The 15,039-nt window shown below is 36.8% G+C and overlaps 1 protein-coding gene across 2 annotated transcripts in view; it reads right to left on the bottom strand.

Annotated features, from left to right (window-relative positions):
• Window positions 1-1,453: 1,453 nt before the first annotated feature.
• Window positions 1,454-15,039, bottom strand: part of EPM2A (EPM2A glucan phosphatase, laforin) — a 51,404-nt gene continuing 37,818 nt past the window's right edge. For both annotated transcript variants that reach the window (XM_034418960.3, XM_087882842.1), the window contains one exon: window positions 1,454-3,674. In XM_034418960.3, coding sequence (XP_034274851.2) covers window positions 3,400-3,674 — 275 coding nt within the window. In that variant the 3' untranslated portion in view covers window positions 1,454-3,399. The remainder of the gene's footprint in view (window positions 3,675-15,039) is intronic.

The raw sequence follows: 15,039 nt of genomic DNA on the forward strand, positions 1-15,039 counted from the left end.
CATTCCTCCAGGTCTTCCTGTCCTCTACCATCCACCCATATAGAAAGTAGCTCAGGCAAAATCTGTTTTATGCACGCCTCTACTTCAAAAGTACAGTTAACCAAAGGAAAAAAAAGAGGTATACTGTACTTCTTTACAAGATTCTTGTGGTCAGCAAGTAACAGAACTTACCGAAACGCTCCAGAAGTTTATATACATCAACTCATAAATTAACTCATCACACTTGTAAATTTTTTATTTATAACACATTAAGTCAGCATTCAACAATTGCCCAACTTCTGAACAATTGGTTCTAAATATTTACATATTTATTAGATTTCTCTAGTCACCCATCTCCATCCCAATTGATTGTCTTTCAACTGGAGGGCTATTCTATCTGAATTCCATCATTTTTCAAGTATAGATCATGCTGCTGCTGCTGCTGCTATGATGACAATGGTGATTCTGTTTTTTTGAATTGTTGACTTCACATAGTTCTTGGTTTAAAATTTGGGCTGTAATTACTACTTTTAACAAACCTCTTTGAATGGATATGACAGCCTCCTCCATATATTTGCAGTTTGTCTAATGGCTCTTCAGTTTATGAGAATTTTCCTTCCAAACATGTATTAGCATCTTTGGATTGACTTTGTAAGAGATGATATATAAATGTATTCATCCTTCTAGTTAAATAATATAATCGGATTTTGTATGGTGATCATTAATGATCTATCCAACAGATTAACTTCTTTTCAATTGGATTTTTAATAGATAACTACTAAATTCCAGGCTATTGTGTAATTATGCACTGGGGAAAAGTTAAATATTTTATAAGTATTTTAAAACAATCACTTTTTGTTGTTAATTGGCTTGATAGAATATATACTGCTATTATTTGCATGTCTCTTGCTAAATTCATTTAATGGTTAATCTTCTCCAATCCTGTTATTCAGACCTAAAAAAACTCCAAGCCACTTTTAATATGTGTCTGGAATACCGATGGTCATATTAACATATGTATAAGAATTCAGGTACAATGCGTCACATTCAGATCCTGCTGATATCAAATTCAATCTTGTGTCCTCTTGAGGATTGTTTTCATTTTCATACAGTGACTAAATATATGCCAGCAATTGTGAAGAGATGTCAAAACAGGTAAACTGGATCTATAGAAACTTACAGATGAAGTTTCTATGTTGTGAATTTGCTACACGTTAGCATGAATTGGCTTTCATTTGGCCTTATAATTTGTCCTGTGACACACAAACATAATTAAAATCAACCACATGGAGCCTTTAGATTGTCAAAATTATTCTCCATGTATTATCAAGAACATTTTATCAGCAAATACTTTTAATCCCTTATTTATGTTATCCCTTATTTAAATCGTTATAATTCAAATGTGGCATAAGATCTGCAAGTCATTCTTGTACAGATTTTGACATCCAACAGAAGAACTTGTTCATTGTCAATATTGTGTGTTTCAAATATTTAATGGCACATCCAACATCCAAATTCAGAAATAAAGTCAAATATGCAGCTAAAAACATACTCAGTGCTATTTTTGCATACAAGATGATTTTAAGAAAAAATAAAGAATAAAATATATATTTTTAAACAAACCAATGCATGGATAGTTAATAAACAAAAAATATTTATATAGAAGAATTATCCTTCTACAAGCTATCATACATATTTATTAAACCCTGTAATGCTTCTAGATTTTCCTCCCAGCTGCACTATTTCTTTATTAATTTTTTATGCCATCTTCTCTGTAAGGTGATTATGGGCAAATAAGCAGTCTTCCAGATATAATGGTAGCAACTGGAAATTATTCCAGTTGAAATTTCACAGATTTATCAAGATTGTTGCACAATGCCCATAGATAACTCTGTCCGAGTTGAACTATTTTCCATTTAATTATTCACATTCATTAATAATCATCTGTTTTAAACCATGCATAGCCTTTGATCCTGCACATACTTAATTTGTTACCTGGATTACAATAGTTTATTGCACTGACACCAACACCTTTAACATTATAGTATTGAAGATTCTCCATCCATAACCTACTTTAGTATATGACTAAATTCTGGCAGCTTGGAAAATACCAAAATTAAGAAGCAACATATACTGACTAACTACAGTAGATAGACATTCGGGAAGGGCTGCCTGGATAAGTCTAACTTCAAGCAACCAGAACAAGTGATTGATAAATGATAAACCAAGGTGTTTGGTTAGGCCTATAGGAGGTCTCAAACCTGTACATGTGGATATATGAGAAAAACCATTTATGATTTATTATAACAGCTTTATGACAGCTTCTACTGTGAATCAGAAGGAGTTTTCTGACAAATAAATTTTATTAAAGGGCATAAGCTCACATGAGTTGCAGCTCACTTCATCAAATGCACAGAGAGGCTAAACTGATGCAGGATTTAAATTGGGATGAGGTCAGAGGAGGGAAGAGAGGGGAAGACAGGTTAAGTATGCAGATAGAAGATACACGCAAGGCAGATTACAAGTTCCCTATTAAAAAATGTAAAACATAATTCAACTTGCCAAATCTTATACCTTTTAATAAAATTTGTTAAATGGAAAATGTAGTACCAAAACCCTTCTGATTTTTGGATTATCATAGCTCTCCTCCCACGCTGTGAAGTATGACAAGGTTGTTTCTTTTCCTTTACACAACTGTTGTACTACAACTCCTACCATGCCCAGCTTCCAAGGTTAGCCAAGATAAGGCTTATAGCAAATCTAGATTAGCAAATCTAGATTCTAAAATCTACATTGGAGGCTTTGCATATCTCTATCAAATCTGCTGTCTGGGCTAAGACGTTTACCAAGTTTCATACGCTTAGCCATAACGAGATAATTCACGCACAGGGACTAAACCTGCAGTTTCTTTTCTAGTCTAGCACCCAGGGTTGTGTTTGCATATGCATACGTGCAGCTCTGTCTAAAAAAAAAATAAAAATAACAACAATAATGCTTGGGAAAGGCAGTAACATGAACTTGACTTCAGGCAGTCCTTGTTGTTTCCTTGGCAGCAGTATGGAAATGGTGGGCTACCACCTTCTTACCATATTCCCCAGAGGTCTTTCATCAAAGTACTAAGAGGGCCTGACCCTACTTGGCTACCTAACTCGGGCTTGAGGCATGAATGGGTGGGCAAATTAGAATTAGTCCTCCTCTCAAATAGTAATAAATGTGCCAGTAATCAATGTGAATTCTCCTTCTCTAAAACTGCTACATAATCTTTACGTATCCTGACTGCTACACGCACATTCACTCACATTTTCATCTTACTATTTCCTCAGGCAATGGTAGCATTTTTGGAGTTAAGGTCATGATTTCTGAGAAGTTTGACCCTGACTATGCTGCTAGCAATTTCTTCTTCTTCTGCTGCTGCTGCTGCTAAGGCTTGAATGAGGAACGGAGCGGCCCAAATTTCTGGAAGAAATCCTCCTCGGCACGGACCAGTGCTTCTTCATCAATGTAGATGGCTGCTCTTCTGGAGGCTACAAAGTACTGCACTTTTCTCAAATTCCATCCCAGTACATATTTTAACCAGCCACAAATTGCAGCGGTGGACCTACCAACACCTGCGTTACAGTGAACGTAGACAGTGTGGCCATTCTCCAGAAGCCCGTGCAGGAGATGGACAGCCTGAGGCAGCATCTGGACTCTTCCTAGGATTGGAAACAAGATCACTGTCAAATGCATGCTCTCCCCCAACTCTCTCTTGGATTATCCAGTATTCCTATTAAGCAATAAATTTTTCTTTTTTCTTTCTTTCTTTTTTTTTGAGTAGCAGGGCATTTCAAGCAACACAGTGGCCTCTAACTTCAGACCACCTTCATTTTCTATGAATCCCTCCTAAGCCAAACAGAAAAAGATTGTGAGCAATAAGGCTATGCAACAGGTCTGATTCCGTTCCAGAAAGCATGATTTGCAGAAAGAAAATTAATCAAGCAACAAGCAATCCTCAATGATTGGGATTGGGATTCCAAGTGGAAGAACAGCAGTGTAGAAATACTCCAAATATCTACATAAATATCTGCGGTTTTTTGCTACCTTTGACTCAAGTCTTGACTCCCGGCAACTGCCCGGACAAATTTTCTTGGCAAGATTTCAAAAATAATTTGCCCTTGTCTTCTTCCTAAGGCTGAAAGAGAGTGACTGGCCCAAGGTCTCTCAGCTGACTTGGTGCCTACTGGAACTCACAGCCTCCTGGTTTTGAGCCTTGTTACCTTAGCACTACACCAAAGATATCTACACAAAATTTGTAATAAAAAGATTTGCAGTTTCTTTGGGAAACAATTTGATCTATGGATTCAAATATGAATGCATTTAAATTTCTTTTAGCCATCTTAACATTTTAAAACAGAACTAAATCCTTTTTTACTATTAGATAGTCCTGTTTTCTAGCTGAAAAATATGTTGTGAACCAAACAAAACAAAAGTGAATGATTTCTAGGTGGAAGAGGCTAGAGTGATGAGCAATGGCTAGGTGAAGATACTCCTACATACAGTAACTTTTACCTTTAGAGGACAGGCAAGATATAAATGTAATTAAATAAATGTATAAAACACACCTATACAGATAGATATTTTTGCATGCACATATTCTTGACATTTCTTGCAAAATCTCTAATGATGGATGACACATTGTAAAAAATCTGGAAGCAGCATATCATCTGTGGATTGCTACCTTTGTTGCAAAAGAATCAAATAAAAATAATATTAATGCTAAATAATTCCAACAAATCTCAAGTGCTTGTTTACTTTAACAAAAGTGATAGGACCAGCCCACTGTTTTCAAAAGATAATTCTGCTTCCAAATATATGCTGATTAGATATATTTTAGATATATGAATTATTTTTTTTTGCTAATGCATTAACGCATTTATTCATTATCAAGACTCTGCACAGAGAATGCTTTCTTCCTGTTCAGTTATAAATTAGACACTCTGTGTACTTAATGCAAATCCGAAATGCTAAATTAACCATGATCTACATTATCTTCCATATAATAGAGGGAGGTGAGAAAATTGTGGAGTTTGTTTTAAACAATGTATATATGACTTACGGCACTTGTGGTTGAAGTTCTTATTATTTTGTTTTTTTTAAAAAATTGTCTGATGTACATAAGAAATGCATTTCAACAATTGTGAATTCTGTTTTCCCCATTTCACATGATACAGTATGCACTTTCTAACTTCATATCAAGTTCTGTGGCATAATTAACATTCACATCATTATTATAATGCCTGAATCCACAAAAGGTATTAAATATTGATAGGCTTTATAGTCTTTTGTATTGTGTAATACTATTGTCATACTATGTATTGATAGATGGGACTGACCTTGGGAGACAGGGAGAAGAGCCAGGGCAATACTTGGATAAGAGGCAGCCTAGCCTCCAGCAGGAATGTAAGCATGGCATATGCCTCAGAAGGGATCCTCCCTAGATACTTGGGTTTTAAAGGTGATGGAGGAAAGATGCACTTTCGACTTGCAAGATTGACGTTGGACTTGCAAGATAGTCTAGACAAGAAACACACTCAGAAGAACTAGCTTTACTTTATTGCAGGGGTGTCAAACTCAATTTCATTGAGGGATACATCAGGGTTTTGTTTGACCATGGTGGGGCAGGGTGGGTGTGGCCAGGGCGGGCATGGCTAGCTCGAAGTCACCCGTGTCGGGGGTCCTGTGGTGGCCTGAGTGCTCTGCCAGCAAAAACAGACTCCCAAGCTCTGTTTTCGGCTGTGACGGCTTCCTGCAACCCTCTGCCAGTGAAAACGGAGCTCCAGAGGGTGGACCTCCCGAACTCCATTTTCACTGGCAGAGGCACCATGGGCCGGTCCTTTGCTGTTTCCAGGGTGGCCCCATGGGCCAGATCCGCCCCCCAGGCCTTGAGTTTGACAACCCCTGCTTTATTGTAAGGTTACATTAATAGACTCTTGGAAGTCTGAAAGTACATTTCTCGTCCATTGCCTTTGCATGGAACCAAAAAGAGTCCCTTCTGAGTCCCGTGCCCACATTACTTCTGCAGGCTAAACTGCCATTTATCCAACCATCGCCCTGGCTGCAAATCTTCCCCTTCTCCCAAGATCATTCCCACATACCATTACATTTGCCTGGAAGGCTGATGTACAATTGTAAGAGAGGGACTAACATGTCACAAAAAATAGTTAGCAGGAGCTTGTTTTGCCCTTCCTGCCTCAAAGCCCCAACCCAATTGCTAGTTGTCCTGACATTGCGGAAACAAGAGGAAAGGACATTCTGGTGCTTCCTATCAGCCAAATAAATAAGAATCTTGAACTAGTGGAGCAAGAAAATCGCCAAGGGAAGACTTGCCAGTATTAGATAGAAATACTTGCTAACAGCATTAGCAGTTTGTTTTGACCTTGGAAAAACTGGGGTTTTTTTTTCCTTCTCTTATGTATCTTGTCCTTTTCAATTTATAAGGTTGATGACAGGATTCATTTACCTATCCCTCATGTCTGTGTGAGAGACAGGAAAAGAGAACTGCTTTGGGACACAAGAACTAAGAAAAACAGAAAAAAGAGTACTAAATAATGAATTTATACAGTAACAGGCTATTCTATCATAGTAACTATGGTGTGGTGAGTTAATGAAAGGAGTACAGATTTCAAACTGATGATAAGTGTAATATTTCAGAAAGGCTGAATTTAGGAGTAATTTTAGTAATTAATCTATTCTATCTATTATCCATAATGCTAATTGGATGGTATCTGTGAGGTTACCAAGGCAATGTCCTACCTCTCCAGTATGTTGTAATATATATATATATATATATATATATATATATATATATATATATATATATATATATATATACACACACACATATATATATATACATATATACATACATACATACATACATACATATATACATATATATATATATATATATATATATATATATATATATATATATATATATATTAATAATCTAAGAAGCATATCCACTGATAAATGTAGATATAGTTCTTAGAGGTTTTTTTTTTTATTATTAGCAGCCTGCAGATTAGCCAATGATTCAATTTGATTTGCTGTTCTTTGCCTATTTGGTAAATTAGTGAATTAGAAAAAGTTAAGAATGCATCATAGCATTCTTCTATTTTTATTTCTTTGTCATCTTAAGCTTTTCACCAACAAACGTAGCATTTCATTCACTATATTGCCTGAAGTTGCTTAAAAATCATGGTCTGGAATTGCAGGTAGGAGAAATTATTTTGGATTTCAAAATCTGAAATGGGCTTCCCTAAGACAATAGATAAAGGCCCTTTGCAGAAACCAAATTGTCACAGAATACTCAGTGGCTAAGACGCTGAGCTTGTCAATCAAAAGGTCGACAGTTCAGCGGTTCGAATCCCTAGTGCCGCGTAATAGGGTGAGCTCCCGTTATTTGTCCCAGTTCTGCCAACTTAGCAGTTTGAAAGCACGTAAAAAATGCAAGTAGAAAAATAGGGGCCACTTTTGGTGGGAAGGTAACAGCATTCTGTGCGCCTTTGGCATTTAGTCATGCCGGCCACATGACCACGGAGACATCTTCGGACAGCGCTGGCTCTTCAGCTTTGAAACAGAGATGAGCACCACCCCTTAGAGTCAGGAACGACTAGCACATATGTGTGAGGAGAACCTTTACCCTTTACCTTGTTGCGATATTTTCAGGATCAGACTCAATAAATTGTTCAAGAATTAAGAGTTCAAATATATCTCTCTTTATTTACATAAAGCATTCTATATTCACTGAATATTCACAGATAGAAGCACAGAATGAACGTATGCAGCTCCTTATATATACAATGGGTGGAGCTAATTATGGGAGTGGTAAAGTATGAATACATTAAGAAGTGAAGAATAAGTTAACCCCTGACACACTGTTCATATATTATTTACATAATGGAGAATAAGGCATTTACTTGTGACAAATCCCCCTCTAAATGCCGATTCGATATATTACAACAATTACATTCAGATTCAGAACAATATAATACATGTAACTTAGAAGTCAGGTATTTATGTTGCTTAGATGGCAAAGGCTTTGTTAATATGTCAGCTATTTGCTCCGATGTTTCGCAATGAACTGCTTTGATAAATCCATCCTGAGACAACTGTCTCACGTGTTTAAATTTTATATCTATATGCCTGGATCTTTGTCCAATGGCATCAGATCTAGATATTTCGATAGCAGCTTTGTTATCTTCATGCATGATAAAAGGCAAAATGGGTTTTTTCCAAATGTCAGAGAGTAAATCATTGAACCATACAAGGTTATTAGCTGCCTTAGATAGACAAACATATTCTGCCTTTGTTGTTGAAGTGGCTACTAACTCTTGTTTGCCAGTATACCAGTAAACTGGACAGTCATTGAGAAAGAATATATAACCAGATGTGCTTTTTCTACATGAGGTATCTCCAGCCCAATCCGCATCGGCATAACATGTGAGGATGGGCTCTTTGACATTTTTAGGTTCCAATAATAAACAGAAGTCTAAACTATTTTTCAAGTATCTTAATATCCTTTTGACAGCTTCCCAATGGTATAGTGATGGTTTATTAACGTGTCTGGACAATAAATTGAGAGGCAAAGCAATATCAGGCCTAGTCCAATTGGAGATGTAAAGAAGTGAACCTATGACAGACCTGTAAAATGTATTGTCTTTGAATTCAGGAGATGATTCTTCTGTATTCTTCAAAAAATCAGTTTGCATGGGAGTGTCACATGGCTTAGCGTTACTTAAGTTACATTTATTCAAGAGCTCTATGATTTTGTCCCTTTGAGAGAGTTTAAATCCTCTTCTGGTTTTACTGATTTGAACACCAAGATACTTATTTACTTTACCCAAAGATTTCAATGAAAAATGTTCATTTAGTTTTGTTACAAATGCCTCTTTCCTTTCTTTATGTTTACCTATGTATAAAATGTCATCCACATAGATTAGTACAAATTCTAGAGAATTATTATCTTTTTTAACAAAAAAGCAATTGTCGGCAGTAGTGGCATTGAAATTCATAGTTTTGAGAACTTTTACTAAACAATCATACCATTGTTTACCAGATTGTTTCAGCCCGTATAAACTTTTATTTAATAACCAAGTCTCATTTTTGTTTGTGTATTGACTGTGGGGTGCTCTTACATATATTTCCTTATCTAACTTTGTGTGTAGGTACGCAGTCTGTATGTCGTATTGAAATACATCGAGGTTGAGTGCTGATGCTATAACCAGAGCTGTTTTGACACTCTCTGTTCTTACTGTGGGGGAGTATGTGTCTGTATAATCCTCGGGATATTTCTGTGCATAACCTTGTGCAACTAATCTAGCTTTGTATAGAGTATTGCCTCCTTCTAAATTCTTAATTTTATATATCCACCTAGTGCCAATGATAGTTTTGTCCTTTGGTGCAACTGTAGGGGTGAACACATTTAGCCCTCGTAAACTATCCATCTCTTTAGTCATGGCTGCTTCCCATTTTATCTTTTCTTCAGGAGGAAGCTTTAACACTTCCTCATATGTGTTAGGTATTGGTGATAATCCATCCATATACATTACATAGTCTTTGTATTTATTTGGCATTTGATTTCTGCTACTTCTGGTTGTTTTTTCTGGTTTACTATCATTGTCATGTAAATATCTTGCTTCTTTTTTAGTTAATGAATCTGTCTTTATTTTATGTTGACTGTTTGTCCATGTTTTAATTTTATTTTTATGTGTATTGCTACTGTGTTCTTCTCTAATTCTTTTTTCTTGAAGTTTGGTATCTGTATTGGTGTTTGGGAATATTTCATTAAGATGTATTTTAGACCAGTTGGCCTGTTCATGGAACACAGCTGTTCTGGAGACTATGAATTTATTATTATTATCGATAAATCTGTATCCTTTTGTACCTGTCTCGTATCCCATGAATCTAAGTCTCCTGGATACGTTCTCACCTTTGCGCCTTAGTTGTTTAGGTATGTGTACGTCTGCAGTGACTCCAAATATGTGCATGTGTGCTAATTTTGGTTTCCTATTATACATCATTTCGTATGGTGTCTTATTTACAATGCTGGACCAAGTTCTATTTTGTGTGTAATTAGAGTATTGTAGGGCTTCTGACCAGAATTGTTTACCTAAGCCAGCATCTTCTAAAGTGCATCTAATCATGGTTTGTAATGTTGAGTTCTTTCTCTCTACCACTCCGTTCTGGAATGCAGAAAATGGACTAGATGTGTAATGTAACATCCCTCTGTCTTTTAGCCATTGGGAGAATTCCTTAGACATGAATTCACATCCCCTATCTGTCATGATTTGTTTTATTTTAATATTGTGTTGTGTCTCTATACGTTTGTAAAACTCTTTAAATTTCTGAAAAGTTTCATCCTTATGTTTTAATGTGTAAACAAATCCATAACGACTATAATCATCCACAATTGTTAGAAAATAACGTTTTTTATAAGTAATTGATGGTGTTAGTGGACCAACTAGGTCCATATGTACCAAATCAAAAATTTTGTTGGTTGATCTCATTGACTTTCTAGGTCTGGGACTAGTTTTGAGCTTTGTAGATTTACATACTGAGCATTCCAAATAGTTTTCACAATTTTTTATTTTAACACCTTCTGCATGTTCAGTCATCTTTTGTACTACAGGAAAACTGGCATGTCCTAATTTCCTATGTAAGACATGAGCACACTCATCATGAATTGGTTTACCTATCTTAGGTTTTTTTTCATTGTGTGTATCTTTGTGATTATGGGTTACCTCACGTTCTTCATTGTCACTGTTACTATTCTCTCCATTATCTATTTCATTATCATTTTCCATATTTGAATCAATGTTGTGTAACCATTCTTCCTTTGTCATTAAGTAAGGTAGACCTCCTTTGGTTATTACTGTACCTATGTTTATTTTGTTTTTTTCTAATGTTGCTTTTCCTTTTGAGAACACAATGTTAATGTCAGAATCTCTGCTTAGTTTTATGGCACTAAGTATATTATGAGGAATTTCAGGTATTAGTAATACCCCCTCTATTTTTCCTAAGACAGGTAAGATTACATTCCCTCTACCTATAACTTGAACTTTTTCTTGGTTAGCCACTTTGATTACAAATTTATCTTCTACAAATGAAGATAATATGTTTTTATTATTAGTAGTGTGATTAGTTGCTCCAGAATCAATAAGCCAATTATTGTTCTCTGGTTGTGGTGTGTTAATGTTGTCATGTTTGTTTAGCCCATTCAGTGAGCCAGATTTTCTATCCTTTGAGTTATTTCTGCCCCCTCTATGTTCTCTATAGTTGGGTGGACTTCTATACCTAAGTCTATCATTGGAAGACTGTCTGTTGTTGTACCTATTTCTATATTCTGACCTATGTCTATCTTTTTGAATTTTGGGACAATCCCTCCTATTATGTTCCTTAGATCCACAATTGTGGCACCTAAATGTTTCATGATATCTTTCTTGAAATGCTACCCTTTTATATTGTTTGTGTTCTATTTGGTTGTTATAACGACTCCTCCTTGAATTGTCTTCAGCTATTAACTTATTGGATAGGCTTTCTATGGATAAGTATCCTAGATTGATTGTGTCTAAGTGTGACATATAATTATCCCATGATGGGTCAAGCGAATTGATGATAACACTTTTCATCGTTTGATCTGAAATCACCTCCCCCCTTAAATGCAGTTCTGCTCTAATCTTGTTTAAAGATATTAAATGTTCACTTATGGTAACCCCTGGCTTTATCCTAGAAGAGAAGAAATCTTTAGACATTCTTGTGGTAGTGGCTACGCTTTCACTGTGAAACAAATTAACCATGCATTGAATAATTTCTGAGACAGTCAGATTTTGCTTAATACTGTGATACATGGCAGGGGACACACTGGAAATTAATAGGAAAAATGCTCTATGATGTAAGCAATCTAACTTTAGAGTCCAAGGTCTTTTTGGGGGGTTGGTAATAAAAAACATTAAGTTTTCTTTCATAAAGACAACCTGTAGCTGCTGATACCATTCTTGCAAATTAATGCCATCTATTCTCAGCTTTGGGAAGTCACTGGGTAAATTCCCAACATTGTTGGGTCCATTACTTACAACCAGGGGTAGTCCGTGGTCTTGCAAATGTCGAAAATTGCAAAATGGCGTGGGAATGCTCGCAACAAGTCTGCATGGTTCTCTCTGCATCTCATGACTTCCTGGGTCGTCTGCGTAGTCCCGCGCATGCGCGTTGCTCATTTCGTTCCTGGAGTCATCGTGAGAGGTTCTCGCTGCTGCAGCTCCCTCGCTTCGTTCTTCTTCCGATGAATCAGTCTCCGGCTCGATCTTGGGAGTCCTGGTGATGGCAGGCGCTCGTCTTCTTTTGCTGAAGGCGCTGGTTCTTGGATCAGTCTGCGGTGTGGGGTGATATCTGCAGGGTTCTCTGGGTTCAGGTGTCGGTGCTTTCGCCGTCTGGATAGGAGCGGGTAGATTTTGAGGCGTTGGCTCGCTTGCTTGCCTTTTGGTTGATTTTTTAGTAATCTTCAGTTTCGGCCCAAATGCAGCAAAAAGCGTTTTCATTGCTGATTTTATTTGTGTGTCTATCGAATCTTCTTCATTCTCTGTTTCTGATTCTTCTGAGGTATATACTTTTTCTTTTTCATTTTTCGTATCGAGTAAGGCTTTTCGCGCCAGACATTTTGAATCCTGTTTTCTGATTGGCTCTGCTTCACTCATCTTGGGAGTCCGTTGAAACCAAGATGGCTGCCATTCAAAATTTTGCGCGGGATTGTTGGTTTTCTTCTTCGCTGCATTTTTATCTGTAAGCATATCGCTTACTATTTTTGAGTCTTTTGGTTTTTCAGTAGCGATGTGCTTCTCTCTCGCTGCTCCGTTGTTTTTTAGTATATCTTGGAGGTCCGGGACAAGACTTTCATCGCTCTTTTGGCTCTTTAGGAGTTTTAGTATCTCTGACCTGAGTTCGTTGTATTCTATTTCGTTTTTTTCTTGGTCATCATCTTTATTTATTATTTCTTCATCTTCTGTGGTGTATTCTTCAGATTCTCTCGAAATTGCATTTGTGGACTCATCTATTATTTCTTGATCCGCTTCCATTTCTTTGCTGTATGCCCTGGTGTTGGGCCTATCTCTTTTAGACATGTTTAAGTTTTTATTGAGTCAATTCAACCATCCTCTGCTACCAGATTGTTGCGATATTTTCAGGATCAGACTCAATAAATTGTTCAAGAATTAAGAGTTCAAATATATCTCTCTTTATTTACATAAGGCATTCTATATTCACTGAATATTCACAGATAGAAGCACAGAATGAACGTATGCAGCTCCTTATATATACAATGGGTGGAGCTAATTATGGGAGTGGTAAAGTATGAATACATTAAGAAGTGAAGAATAAGTTAACCCCTGACACACTGTTCATATATTATTTACATAATGGAGAATAAGGCATTTACTTGTGACATACCTTTTATATATATAATCAAGAATTCAGGAATAAGAGCCTTGAATAACATGAATTTATTTTACCTTTCAAGCATGGAGAATTTATAGAATATAACCTAACATATACAGGGCATTTTCTTATGGCAAGCCTGGAAAGGAGGGAAGACTGAGGTTGCTACAAAATCAGACAACTTTTACCTGATTTATAAGCAAAAGGTTCCATTTTAGCAACTATGGATTAAGCAGATGGGGTTAGGTTCAGCAGAGAAAATGTAAAAATGCACCAATGTGCGTGAGGCAAGAGAAAATAATTCAATGTACACGAAGTACATATTTTTCTAATTCACATACATAGTTCCAAAACAAAGCAATTCTGTTCCCGGCATAAGCCTAAGTAAAATGCAATATGCTTCCTCAAACTGCAACTCTTTTTTCGCTTGCGTTCTTTGGCAGAGCCCATTTTTTAATAAAAGAATCACATTCACTAATAAAAATGTAAAAATTCAAGACTTCTGCCAGCAAGAGAAAGGAAATAGAGGTACAGAATAAGCAAGAGGACATAAATGAAATGGCAAGCCTAACTAGAGAGTGTCCCTTGGCAAATGTCTGAAGTCTGATAATAAGAATGTGAAGAAGACTGGAGCATATTCAATGCTCATATTTCTTCTGATTTTGCAAGAGGTGAGGTCTTATATTCACATGAAAAACTACTGCTGCAACTAAAGGCCATGTTTAAATCATACTACAATACAAGCAGGTTTCCCCCCCCCAAAATGGAACTCTGCTCAAATTTTAACTACTTAAGCCTCTTATAAAAGGTAAATACTCTGCAAGTGTTGATTATGATGAGGTGCAAGATGGAGTAAAGTTGACCTCTCTTCTTTCCTCAGAGAATAACAAGAATACATTAACCCATAAGGAAGCAGACTGAGGTGAGGGGTCACAATATCACTGATTCCCTACTCCTCAAGGAACACGGAATAGGACTATTCAGTGTTCAGTGCTTTAAATAAAGATGTATTCTACTTTCGTCCCAGAGTATTATATCTCTAAGGAAAGTTCAATAACAACAATGACCTTGGGAGTATATGCTGATGGAAGTGCATCCTCCTAATAGGATTAGGCAGGAATTAGACTTCTGTGTCACTGCACGTCTGGGAATGTATGGGTCTGTCATTTGGAGATGGTTACCTAGCTATTGCATTTATACTTCTGTGAATGTTAATGTTCTAGCTAGGGGGCGCTAAAACAACAAAGCATAGAAAACTTCCCAAAAGTCAGATCAACCAATCAGCATGCAGGACATGCATCTCTACACAATGCATAGTCCAAATTTGGGAGGTGTGTACGTCAGCTGGTCTACAACCATCTGCAACTTACCCATCAACCCCTTTGCAGTGTAGGTATGCGTCAGTGGTGAGATTCAAATTTTTTAACTACCGGTTCTGTGGGCGTGGCTTGGCTTGGTGGGTGTGGCAGGGGAAGGATACTGTAAAATCTCCATTCCCTTCCCACTCCAGGGGAAGGTTACTGCAAAATCCCCATTTCCTCCTGATCAGCTAGGACTCAGGAGGCAGAGAATAGAGGAGGGCGGGGGCCA

Source organism: Pantherophis guttatus, chromosome 1 (genome assembly GCF_059756535.1).
Source record: "Pantherophis guttatus breed Tessera chromosome 1, ASM5975653v1, whole genome shotgun sequence".
NCBI lineage: Eukaryota > Metazoa > Chordata > Lepidosauria > Squamata > Colubridae > Pantherophis > Pantherophis guttatus.